At 36.2% G+C, this 13,965-nt stretch overlaps 1 protein-coding gene across 8 annotated transcripts in view; it reads left to right on the forward strand.

The window, feature by feature from the left end:
• Window positions 1-13,965, forward strand: part of OSBPL8 (oxysterol binding protein like 8) — a 238,497-nt gene that overhangs the window by 150,934 nt on the left and 73,598 nt on the right. The window contains exon 1 of one of the 8 annotated variants that reach the window (XM_064283800.1): window positions 4,232-4,780. The exons of the other annotated variants lie outside the window; for them this stretch is intronic. Within the exon in view, the coding sequence (XP_064139870.1) occupies window positions 4,636-4,780 (145 nt within the window). The 5' untranslated portion in view covers window positions 4,232-4,635. Of the gene's footprint in view, window positions 1-4,231; window positions 4,781-13,965 lie in introns of those variants that run through there. 8 annotated transcript variants of the gene reach the window in all.

Here is a 13,965-nt window from a genome sequence, read left to right on the forward strand (position 1 = left end):
AAATAGTACGCAATGATAAATCTGCGAAACATCTCACAACATGGAGGAATCTGGAGGACATTATGCTGAGTGAAATCAGTCAGTCACAAAAGGACAAATACTATGTGAGACCTCTATTATAAAAACTCATAAAAAGGTTTACACACAGAAAGAGATAATCTTCGATGGTTATGAGGGAGGGGAGGGGTAAGGAGGGGAAAATACTAACTAGACAATAGATAAGTGGTGACTGGTGACAGGTAAAATAGGACACAATACTGGGGAAGTCAGAACAGCTTGACCAAGGCACAGTCATAGAAGCTTCACAGACATATACAAACTCCCTGAGTACTGAGTTACTGGGCTGACGGCTGGGGACCATGGTCTCGGGGGATATCTAGCTCAATTGACATAACATAGTTTATAAAGAAAATGTTCTACATTCTACTTTGATGAGTAGCATCTGGGGTCTTAAAAGCTTATGAACAGCCATCTAAGATACTCTACTAGTCCCACCCCTTCTGGAGCAAGGGAAAATGAATGAAGAAAACCAAAGACACAGGGGAAAGATTAGTCCAAAGGACTAATGGGCCACAACTGCCACACCCCCACGAGACTGAGTCCAGCACAACTAGATGGTACCTGGCTAGCACCACCGACTGTTCTGACAGGGATCACAATAGAGGGTCCCAGACAGAGCTGGAAAAAAATGTAGAGCAAAATTCAGACTGAGAAAAAAAAGACCAAGCTTACTGGTCTGACAGACTGGAGAAACCCTGAGAGTATGGCCCCTGGACACCCTTTTAACTCGGTACTGAAGTCACTCCCAAGGTTCACCCTTCAGCCAAAGATGAGTCAGGCCTGTAAAACAAACAATAACACACGTAGTTCAACCATGTATATGAGACTAAATGGGCACACCAGCACAGGGGCAAGGACAGGAAGGTAGAAGGGGACAGGAAAGCTGGATAAATGGAAACAGGGAATCCAAGGTCAAGAAGGGGGAGAGTGTTGACACATTGCAGGGTTGGCAGCCAGTGTCACAAAACAATATGTGTATTAATTGTTTAATGAGAAACTAATTTGCTCTGTAAACCTTCACCTAAAGCACAGTTAAAAAAAAAAAAAAAAAGGACGGAGAAGTATTTTCTGCTTTTCAGTTCCCCATGGGCTACTTCAAGTAGGTAAAAAAGTAGAACACTTCAGTGTGTTGGAACTATCCCTAGCTGATCCAAACATCAGGGCAAGAGAGAGAAGAAACTCAATCAGCATATGGTCAAGATAAGCCAAGGTCAGAAAAGAATCTGGGAAAATTCGCTTACCCAAGCATTTTGTCCTTTGGTTAAAAAAAAAAAAAGAATGATACAGTAGCAGGGAACATTTTGATGATGATAGCTCTTGCATTGGATGTCTTATTTCCTGTATCTTATGTGTTTTGGCTTTACTGTGACTTTTTGGTAGAGTATATATTCTAGTATAGTGTTTCTCAACTGATCTCCTGTGACGGAATTAAGGCCTATAGAAAAATTATTTAAGTGACCATTTTCTCAATGCTCCCAAGGATGGGAGGTACGTAGTTAAGGTGCATAGTTAAAACCATTATAAATGCATAAGAGATGAAGTTAATTTATTATAAACAACAATTGCCTTAGGTCCTTGTGCATAATTCTGTTGTGGAACCCCAGTTGAGAAGGGCTCTTCTAGTAATTTCTTTAAAAACAGTGCATAGAAAGTAAAAGTTTGAGACTTTGCATGTCCAAAAATATCTTTATTTTATTTACCTTCATATGTAACTGATAGTTTGGGTACGCATAGAGTTTCTGGGTGGTGCAAGTGGTTAAGTGTTCAACTACTAGCTGAAAGGTGGGTGGCTCGAACCCACCCAGAGGCTTACTCAGGAGACAGACCTGGCAGTCTGCTTCTGAGAAGTCACAGCCTTGAAAACCCTATGGAACGGTTCTACTCTTCCACACTCCGGGTCTCCATGAGTTAGAATCGACTCAGCAGCAACTAAGAACAAAATGGAATTACAGGTTAGAAGTAGTTTTCCTTGCTTATATTTTTATCTTTCTTCTAGTATTATGGTGATATTTATAGCTTATCTGACTCCTGATCCAGAGGAACATGGTGTTACCAGTTCTGTGCCTTTTGGGGATTCTTTGGTGTAAATAGGATTGGTTTTTTGTTCTTACCTATAGCAGTTAGTGATTTGGCTTTCTTGGATCTGCAAGACACTTGTTCATATCATTCTTTCCAGTGTCCAGATTAATGTTGCTGATGTATCTTTTCCTAGTTTTCCTATGCTTGTGGGTTTATGTCTTTAAAAAAAAAAAAAAGTCCCTTTCCTCTAATCTTAGTGGAATTTTAGGAGGGAGCAAATTAAGTCCTTGTCTTGGTTCTGCCGTTTTAACCTGAAACCTTGCTAGGTATTTTACATATACTAATTTATTGTCAGCAATCTCATGATATAGGTACTATTATTAGCAATTTATAGATGATGAAACAGAAACCTAGGGAAATTAAGTAAATTGCTCAAGTTCATCCAGCTAGGACAGAACTGGGATTTGAACCTGAGCTGTTTATTTATTTAAAATCCTGCTAAGCCTTGAGTGATATTATATTCTTTATGCTTTGAAAGGCAAGCACCATTGCATGAATTAATGATAATTATTTCTCTGTTGTCTGTTACCAGTCACTGAGTCATGATGATCCCATGTGTATCAGAGTAGAACGGTGCTCCATAGGGTTCTCAATGGCTGATTTTTTCTAAGTAGACCACTAGGCCTTTCTTCCAAGGGGCTTCTCAGTGGACTCCAACCTCCAGTGTTGTGGTTAGAGCTGAGCACATTAACTGGTTGCACCACCAAAGGGCTACTGTTGTCTATATTTAATGGTAATTTATATTTTATGAAACATAGAAAATGAAAAACAAAACTTTACTGCAATTATGGGTATTAACCATAATCTTAAGAAGCCCTGGTGGCATAGTGGCTTAGTGGCTAAGCTCTCGGCTGCTAACCTCAAGGTCGGTGTTCGAACCCACCAGCTACTCCATGGCAAAAATATGTGGCAGTCTGCTTCCGTAAAGATTTACAGCCTTGGAAACCCTGTGGGGCAGTTCTCCCCTGCCCTATAGGGTCACTGTGAGTTGGAATCAGTTCGAAGGCAATGGGGATGGGGAGGGGAAGGTTAACCATACACTTATTTTACTGCTATTTGGCTTTGAAATGCCTTTGCCCAAAAAAGAATGCGTTATGTACAGGAAATCGAGTTGCTTGTTTTTAAGTGTCACTTCCAGTAAAGAGAAACAGCCTTAGATTATATGAGTTGCTGTTGTGTATGCATGGAGAACAAGTCTTGAGATTTATGCACAGTGAGGGGGTAAACTTCGAGCTTATGGTAAGTTACCTATAAAGATGAACCAATGAATAAATTATAGGTGAATTTGTTGTTGTCCAGCTATGTGTTGTCCACCTATTACCAGGTTGAAAGTAAGAATTGTCATCAGAAAAATCAATCTACGATATATAAACAGCAATTGACTAGAGCTTTTAACTTGAAGTAAGGTAGAGGATGGTAAACGAATTTGAATATAATTAGGAGAGAATTCTTTGGAATTTTAAGATTAGGTGTAAAGATATGAAATAGTGTTATCGTTTTTTGGCTATAGGTACATTTAAAGTTACTTTCCTGTTAGATTTAATAATGTGAGATCATATCACTCATTAAGTTTTAACTGCAGTACAGAAAGGTATTTCCATTTGCCTCTGTGATAATAAAGCTGTTTTTTATTGGGAGTTTTAAATGGAAAATACCCATTGGTAGATGGTATATTTTAAAAAGTTTAAGTATAATGAAGAAAAACTGTAGCTGCCTGTACCTGTTTCAAGGGAACATGTGTTGGAACATACAGCATTATTATAGTGTCATTTTAATCTTCTGTTGATTGGTTTGCTTAATGACTTACATAGTCCTCCCCACCCCAGAAAACCCCAGTGCCCTACTAGAGATAAAACTTAAATGTTTATTCTCTGCTTTAGCTGATGGAATTCATCAGAATTGTACTTGAAAGAGTATCTTCCCTTATGAATTCTTAATCATGGCTGAGGCAAGCAGTAGATAAGATATAAATCTAGAAGCTTCAGGGAAGATCAACAGTATTATGTTTATATCCGTTTTTGAAGTAAGCAAAAGCTCAAAAGGAAAGGGTTGGAAGAGGTGGAAAGTGTGGTGGATGGTATGAAAAGTAACGGATGTGATAAAAGGCTTCCATTTTAGAAGAGAAACCGATTTTATTACTCCATTCCTGCATCTCTAAGTATTGATCTTGCTTTGTTTTCTTAAAGCAGCCATTTCCTGCAGGGCGTTACTGGTTTGATAAAAGGGTAAAACACTAGTGGGATAGTGTTCTGCTTTATCAGTTCATTAAAAAGAAATCAGCATCATGGCTTAATGCATCTTCTTGCAGTCCCTCTCTCTGTTATTGCTGATTTGACAGTCTCTGGTCCTTTTCCCTTGCTGTTAAATGTGTGTGTCCTTTGTTTGTGCTGGTGGGTTTTGCTACATTTGGATGTGAGAGAAAAAAAGCCTGTCTGTGCTGCACTAGTCTAATTAGCCTTCTGGGTGAACATATACATTAAATAGACCTTCTAAGCCATGAAAGAAGAGAGCTCACAACAACGTAGATTTTCTTCATGTACTGGGGTTTCACCTGTTTTATTTCCTCCACGAATTGATGGCCGAAAGCTTGTCCGGAATGCTTCATTTGGAGGATACAATGAACTTTCTCCTTCGTTGTCAGGTTTGTTTGTTTAATCTTGCATGTTTGTCCTAATTTCTTGCAGACTTTTCATTAGAATAAATCAGGCATTTTAACCCCCTAAAATTGTTTTCCTGTAAACAAGAGTAAAAAACATTCTATATGAAAGATTAGGTTTCAGCAAGTGCTGCTATATGATTTGACTTTTCCATATTTTCTCTTACCATCTCTTAAGTTAAAGCTTGAGAACTAATGATACAGTAAAGTAGGAATGTTGAGTGCTTATAGCATGAATTTTTGCTTTAATTATAAAATAAATATTATGACCCTTAGATAAAATGAAAATATTTTCTAGATTTGAAGTAAATGCAAAATTCTGTTAATAAATAAATTGCCTGGAGGATTTTGCCAATGAATACCAAATATATAATATTAATATTTGACCGTTTTCTGCAGAATAGTAACTGCATTAAAATTGATGTTTGATGTAAGCTTTAATATCTCAAGTTCTGACTATATTGAGGTTTTTTTTTTTCTAAGAATGATTTCTGAAATACCTTACTTTTTTCTTGTTAAATATGTTTGTATGCAAACACAAAATTTTTGCTAGGAAAATAAAGATTTTTTAGGATTGTATTTATTAAATGAAATCAAGCGTTTGACAGCTGTGATTTAGGCATTAAATATTGGTCAATGAGATATATACATAAATTGATCTTTTATTGTTTGAAAAACATTCATTTTAGGAGATATTTGGATATATAAATTTAAATGTAAATAATCCTTTATCTTTTCCTTTAAAAATTTTAAACTGCTACATAATTATGTATACTCTTAAGGTTATATTTTTCTTTTAAAATATATATTCTTTAGTTCTCATGGCACAGAAAAATTGAAACTAATGCTTGGTTTAACCTTTATTTTTTTTTCCTGATATTTACATTTTGTCTAATTTAAATTATATTTACTATTTTCGTATTAACTGTTATTAACCCTTATTCTATGTTTTTTGTGAATATTCATGCCAGTAGGCATATATACAGTTTTTTGAGACAGTGAAACACCTTACAGAAAGTATCTACTTAGGCAAATTAAATAAATTATTATAAATTCACTAATTTGATATTTTTTCTATCAGTGTTTCCAAAATGAATTAAAAATATGAGGCCTGAACTTTCATAAGTAACATAAGCTTTAAATAGTGTTCATAATCTATATTTAGTCTTCATAGTGTCCCATAGTTACTATCATTCTTCTCTCTTATATTCTCAAACAGTATAAATTTGAGTATTTGTCTTTGCTCAGAAGTCGCTTTGAAAATACAACAATGAAATTTTTTATATGTTCTTAAATACTCTGTTTGCTTTTCCACTGAGACCTACCAGTAGTTCCATTTCTGTGTTTGTCTCTGTCTCCTTGGTTTTTGTTTTTTGTTTTTAAGCCAGCAAGCTTATTAGTACATGCTGTTTGTCGACCTTCATGCCATCAGGCTGTTTAATAGTAAAAATAATCATGTGACCTTGATAAGTAGAAAACTTCAATTTTTAGAAGTTTGATATTAATTTTGTAATTGAAAACAAAATTGTCAGTGTATCTGGTCAAAGAATATATTGAAGCTAATCCTGTAGAGATTTCTTTTAATGGAAAAATAAATGGTTTGCTTTGTTTTCTACTTCTTTTTTGTGTGTGTGCTTTCAGTCAAAGTTTACAATTCAAGTCAGTTTCTCATACAAAAACATACACACATTGTTATGTGACCCTAGTTGCTCTCCCTACAATATGACAGCACACTCTTTCTCTCCACCCTGTATTTCCCATGTGCATTCAGTCAGCTCCTGTCCCCCTCTGCATTCTCATGTGACCTCCAAACAGGAGCTGCCCATATAGCATCATGTGACTACACGAGCTGAGAAGCACACTCCTTACCCGTATCATTTTTTTATGCCTTATAGTCCAGTCTAATCTTCATCTGAAGAGTTGGCTTCAAGAATGGCTTTAGTTTTGGTCTAACAGAGAGTCCGGAGGCCATGACCTCTGGAGTCCCTCCAGTCTCAGTCAAACTGTTAAGTCTGGTCTTTTTATCAGAATTTGAGGTCTGCATCCCACTTTTCTCCTGCTCCATCAGCGATTCTCTGTTGTGTTCCCTGTCAGGGCAGTCATTGGTGGTAGCGAGGCACCATCTAGTTCTTCTGGTTTCACGCTGATGGAGTCTCTGGTTTATGTAGCTCTTTCTTTCTCTTGGGCTCATATTTTCCTTGTGTCTTTGGTGTTCTTCATTCTCCTTTGCTCCAGGGGGGTTGAGACCAATTGATGCATCTTAGATGGCCGCTTGCCAGCTTTTAAGACCGCGGACACCACTCAGCAAAGTGGGATGCAGAACACTATCTTAATACACTTTGTTATGTCAGTTGACCTAGATGTCCCCTGAAACCATGGTCCCCAGACCCCTGTCCCTGCTTCCCTGTCCCTTGAAGTGTTTGGTTGTATTCAGGAAACTTCTTAGCTTTTGGATTAGTCCAGTTGTGCTGACTTCCCTGTATTGTGTTGTCCTTCCCTTCACCTAAAATAATTCTTGTCTACTATTTTTTTTTTTTATCTAATTAGGGGATACCCCTCTCCCTCCCTCCTCACCCTCGTAACCATCAAAGAATGTTTTCTCCTGTGTTTAAACCTTTTTTTGAGTTCTTATAATAGTGGTCTCATACAATATTTGTCCTTTTGCAACTGACTAATTTCACTCAGCATAATGCCTTCCAGATTCCTCCTTGTTATGAGATGTTTCATGGATTCATCGTTGTTATTGATGTGTCGTATTACATTTTGTGAATATACTGTAATTTGTTTATCCATCCATCCATTGATGGGCACCTTCTTCGTTTCCATCTTTTTGCTAATGTAAACAGTGCTGCAGTAAACATGGATGTTCATTTTCTAGGATATATTCCAGAGAGTGAGATTGCTGGATTGTGTGGTAGTTCTATTTCCAGCTTTTTAAGGAAGCGCCAAATCAGTTTCAGAAGTGGTTGTACCGTTTTACATTCCCACGAGCAGTGTGTAAGTGTTCTAGTCTCTCCACAACCTCACCAACATTTATTATTTTGTGTTTTTTGGATTAATGCCAGCCTTGTTGGGGTGAGATGGTATCTCATTGTAGTTTTGATTTGCATTTCTCTAATGGCTAATGATTGTGAGCATTTCCTCATGTATCTGTTAGCCACCTGAATGTCTTCTTTGGTGAGGTGCCTGTTCATATCGTTGCCCATTTTTTAATTGGGTTATTTGTCTCTCTGTTGTTGAGGTTCTGCAGTATCTTATAGATTTTAGAGATTAGACACTGATTGGATTTGTCATAGGCAAAAATTTTTTCCCAGTCTGTAGGTTGTCTTTTTACTCTTTTGGTGAAGTCTCTGTACAAGCTTAAGTGTTTGATTTTTAGGAGCTCCCTGTTATCTAGTTTCTTTTCTGGGGTTTGTGCATTGTTAGTTATGTTTTGTATACTGTTTATGCCATGTATAAGGGCTCCTAGCGTTGTCCCTATTTTTTCTTCCATGACCTTTATCATTTTAGATTTTATATTTAGGTCTCTGATCCATTTTGGGTTAGATTTTGTGCGTGGTGTGAGGTATGGGTCTTGTTTCATTTTTTTGCGGATGGATGTCCAGTTAGTTACACCAGCACCGTTTGTTAAAGAGACTGTCTTTCCCTATTTAACGGACTTTGGGCTTTTATCAAATATCAGCTGCTCATAGGTGGATGAACTTATGTCTGGATTCTCAATTCTGTTCCATGGGTCTGTGTATCTGTTGTACCAGTACCAGGCTGTTTTGACTACTGTGGTGGTATTTAGGCTCTAAAATCAGGTAGTGTGAGGCCTCCTACTTTGTTCTTCTTCAGTAATGCTTTACTTATCCAGGGCCTCTTCCCTTTCCATATGAAGTTGGTGATTTGTTTCTCCATCTCATTAAAAAATGCCATTGGAATTTGGATTGGGATTGCAGTGTATCTGTAGATAGCTTTGGGTAGAATAGACATTTTTACAGTGTTGGGTCTTCCTATCCATGAGGAAGGTATGTTTTTCCACTTATGTAGTCTCTCTTGATTTCGTGCAGTAGTGCCTTCTTTGTACAGATCTTTTAAGTCTCTGGTTAGATTTATTCTTAAGTATTTTATCTTCTGGAAACCCTGGTGGTGTAGTGGTTAAGTGCTACAGCTTCGAACCAAAGGGTCAGCAGTTCAAATCTGCCAGGCGCTCCTTGGAAACTCCATGGCGCGGTTCTACTCTGTCCTGTAGGGTCACTCTGAGTCAGAATCGACTTGACGGCCCTGGGTTTGGGTTTTTTGGTTTTATTTTATCTTCTTGGTGGCTATTGTAAATGGTATTGATTTGGTGATTTCTTCTTTGGTATTCTTTGTTGGTGTGGAGAAATCCAACTGATTTTTGTATGTTTATCTTATAACATGATACTTTGCTGAAATCTTCCTTTAGCTCCAGTAGTTTTCTTGTGGATTCTTTTGGGTTTTCTGTGTTTAACACCATATCATCTCCAAATAGAGATACTTTTACTTCTTCCATACCAATTTGGATGCCCTTTATTTCTTTTTCTAGTTAATTGCTGTGGCTAGAACCTGCAACACAGTGTTGAATAAGAGTGGTGATAAAGGGTATCCTTGTCTTGTTCCCATTCTCAAGGGGAGTGCCATCAAACTCTCTCCACTGAGGTTGATGTTGGCTGTTGGCTTTGTGTAAATGCCCTTTATTATGTTGCGGAATTTTCCGTCTATTCCTATTCTGCTGAGAGTTTTTATCATGAATGGATGTTGGACTTTGTCAAATGCATTTTCTGTATCAGTTGAGAGGATCATGTGGTTCTCGTCTTTTGTTTTATTTATGTGGTGGATTACATTGTTTTTCTAATGATGAACCATCCCTGCATACCTGGTATGAATCCCACTTGGTCATGGTGAATTATTTTTTTGATATGTTGTTGAATTCTAATTGTCTAAAGTTTTGTTGAGGATTTTTGCATCTAAGTTCATGAGGAATACTGGTCAGTAATTTTCTTTTTTGTATATTTTCTTTACCTGGTTTTGGTATCACGGTTATGCTGGCTTCATCGAATGAGTTAGGAGTATTCCAGCCTTTTTATGCTCTGAAATACCTTTAGTAGTAGTGGTGTTAACTCTTATCTGAAAGTTGGGTAGAATTCTCCAGTGAAGTCGTCTGGGCCAGGGCTTTTTTTATTGGAAGTTTTTAAATTACCTTTTCAATGTCTTCTTTTTGTTTTCTAGTTCTTAAAATACATTTTAGATGTATTTGCTTTGATACAACACCATTGAAGGAGAGGTTCTGCATTAGTGATTTTTAGGGATAACTTTCTTACCACCTTGAGCACAAACCTTTTTCATTTTAATTTTCCTTAGGAATTTTTTTGGGGAGGGGGTTACTTCTGCCTTACAGAACTTATTGGTATAGCCTTTATCTTGATAATCAGCTGTGATATAGAGATCCTCCTCCCCACTTTCTACCCCATGTTCTTCCAGTAACACCATAGTACAAAGGTGCTGTTCTGTTTTTATTCATGTCTGCTTATTCGTTCCTTCCCTTATTCTCAGCTCTTCCTTCTAGATATGTTCATTGTACCAATCTCAAGAACAGTACCTAAAAATAGGAGTAAATAAACTTTGAGCAAAGAAATCTTCTCTAGACAAATTGTAAGTTTTAATGCATATGGGTTTTTTTTTTTTTTGGTCTAAATTTAGTTATCAGCCTCCTCCCCCCTTTTTTGGTTAGCTGAGCTATAATTAGTAAATTCTTTTTTTAAAATCTGTCTTGATGGTGGAAAGCATTTCTAAAAAGCATTAATATGTTCTCTTTTCTTATGAAGAGAATATGATAATACTCTTCTGCTTGAAACTTCAGTACTGTATCACTCTCAGCCATTTTTCCTAAGAGAAACTGAAGCACTGGGAGTTAAGTAGCTTGCCCAAGGTCAAACAGCTAGTAAACAGTAGTGCTAGTATTTAAACTCAAGTAGTCTGACTCTATAGCTTGTTCCTTTAACTACTCCACTGCCTTAACTTTATAAGCAGCTGTCTTACTGTATCATGATTTTTGTTTGCATACTTGACTTCTCACTAGACAATAGACTTTTTTATGATAGGGAACAATATCTACTCATGTTTTTATTCCTAATATCTAATTCAATGCTTGACTCATAATAATATTTAATCAGATGATTTAATCATTATCTCTTAGATGGTTGAGAAATTTGCCATCTGTCATTCTAAATATTTGTTATTGTTACAGGTCTGTCCAAAGAAAATGTAGAAGTCAGCCTGAATGTGTGTTAGAGAATGAGAATGAAGCCAGACTGCCTGGTTTTAAATCCTGACATAGCTACTTAATGGCCAGTAGGAAGGGATTTGTTTTCAATAAAATACTCAAAAGCAGCTCTTACTACTTTGATACCTTAATGGTAGTGACAAAATCATTTAGAAAAAGACTGTTAAAGTAGTGAAAACCACAGATCCTCCCTGGAGAAAGGCGTTTTCATTCTAGGCCTCAAATTATTATTACAAATAATGTTTCAAGGTCAGTGATAACCAGGTATATAAGACAATATGACATGATGAATAAGAACTAGTTGAAATAACAGATGACAGTAAAAAGGCCCACCAAGCTTTTTAGATATTAGAATAATGAGATACAGACTATTTTTTTAAGCTGTGTTTACTATGTTAGTAAAAAAAGCAAAGACAAACTTGGAAAACAGGAAGCTTTTGGAACAGGAAACTGTAAAAAATAGCCCAGCGATCTTGACAAATAACTTTAGAAATGAAACAAAACAAAATAACCAAAATTAAAAATCCAGTAGACATTAGTATCAGATTGGACATACAGATGAAGATAGAATTAGTGAAGAGGAAGATAGGTTAAAAGGTATTATCCAGTATGCAGCAGGGAGAGACAAAAAGATGAACAAAATAGAAGAGAGGCTGAGACCTGGAAAATATACAAGATCTATCATGTATATTTTTTTGGAGGGGAGGAGACATAGAAGAAGTGAAAATGATACAAAAACAAATACTTTCCTAGAACTGATCAAAGACACCAAGCCATAGATTTTCAACAAGTCCAGTGGATTCCAGCAAAATATGTAAAAAGATACTCACATCTAAATATATCATAGTGAAGCCACAGAACATCAGAAACAGAGGAAAGAAAAAACAGATTTCCTTCACAAGAGTGATATTAAGCAGGCTTCTACTTGACTTCTTAACTGAAATAGTGAAAGCCAAAAGAGAATGAAATTGTTTTTTTAATTTGCTGAAAGTAAATAATTACCAATCTAAAATTCTATGCCTCTAAAAAAAAAAAAACCCTTCAAGAACGGAAACAAAATAAAGACATTTCAGACAAATAATTGAGACGATTGCTGCCAGCAGACCCTCATTAAAGGAAATTCTGACAGGTGTACATCAGGCAAAAGGAAAGCGATTTCAGGTAGAAAGTCTTTAGTTTCAAGAAAAAATAAAATAACAAAGAAGTGGCCAACAAAAACCAACAAAAATAATGTGTTTCAGATTTAAAAATATATATATATGAGAGCTTTAAAATATGACAGTAATAGCATGTAAGCTAATAGTATGTAAGGGAGTAAACAGAAGTTCTTCCAAGGTCTTTGTATTGCCAAGGAAGAGGATAAAGATAATAATTAACTTTGGATTTTAAGGAGTTAAAGACACATATTGTAATTTCTACAGTAACCACTAAACAAATAGTGTGATTAACTGATTTTATCTCTACTAGTTTATAATAAAAGAAGACAAGAAAGGAGAAAAAAAGAAACTCAGTGTCGGAGAGACAAATAAAAATGATCTAAAGGTTAGGTTTTTTTAAATACCCAATAATATGCTATTTACAAAGATATATCTAAAAATAGAAAGATACAGAAAATAAAATAAAGGGATGGAAAAACTACAATAGAAACATCAATGGAAAGAGCTTCTATATCTAGTGATGTCAGACAAGAAGAACTGTGACTTGTGTCTGTCTTACGGTTTACACTTTTATTACCTATTGTGAAAAACTTCAGTATAAATTTGTCTATTTGAAGAGTGCACTTAGAATTTTATGTTCTGTACTATGTCAGAGGAAACCCTGGTGGCGAAGTGGTTAAATGCTACAGCTACTAACCAAAAGCTCGGCAGTTCAGAACCACCAGGTGCTCCTTGGAATACAGGGCAGTTCTGCTGTGGCCTATAGGGTCCCTATGAGTCAGAATCAACTCGATGGCAACGGGTTTGGTTTTGTTTTTTTTTTACTATGTCAGAAGCCCTAGTGGCACAATGGTTAAGAGCTCGGCTGGTAACCGAAAGGTTGCCAGTTTGAATCCACTAGCTGCTCCTTGGAAACCCTTTAGGGCAGTTCTTCCCTGTCCTACAGAGTCGAGCGCAAAGGGTTTTTTTTGTTTAATGACATTGAACATCTTTTCATGTGCTTATTGGCCATTTGTATATCTTCTTTGGAGAAATGTTTATTCAAGTCCTTTTCCTATTCTTTTATTAGGTTGTTTGTCTTTTTGTTGTTGAGTTGTAGGAGTTCTTTATATATTCTGGATATTAAATCCTTTATTTTCTCCTAGTCTATAGGTTATTGCTTTAGTTAATGAAGTCTTTTGATTTACAGGAGTTTTTTATTTTGATAAGACCCTTTTTATCTGTTTTGCCTTTTGTTACTTGTGCTTTTGGTGTCATATCTAAGAACCCATTGTATGGGTTTAGTTTGCGCATTTAGGTCTTTGATCCATTTGGAGTTACTTTTTGCACATAGTGTGAGGAATGGGTCTAATTTCATTCTTTTGCATTGATTCTCTCTACTGTTTCTCTGCTCTCTATTTCATTTGTTTCTCCTCTGATCTCGTGTGTCTTTGTCCCTCATTTCCTCCAATATTGCCATCATTTTGTCTAGTTGAGTTTTTGTAGTGAACAATTTTGATTCCCTTGTTATTCCTTTTGTGAATATTTTTATAACAACCTAGTTTAAATTGATACCAGTTTAACTTCAGTAGCATTTAAAAACTCTATTCCTATACCACTTACTGCAGTATGACTAATGATATCACTAATGACAAGGAGGTTGACCATCTTTTTTGTGCTTATTAGTTTTTTGGATGTATTTTTTTATCATGTGCCTATTCAGTTCTTTTGCCCACTTAAAGAAATTA

This window comes from Loxodonta africana, chromosome 4 (genome assembly GCF_030014295.1).
Source record: "Loxodonta africana isolate mLoxAfr1 chromosome 4, mLoxAfr1.hap2, whole genome shotgun sequence".
Classification (NCBI taxonomy): domain Eukaryota; kingdom Metazoa; phylum Chordata; class Mammalia; order Proboscidea; family Elephantidae; genus Loxodonta; species Loxodonta africana.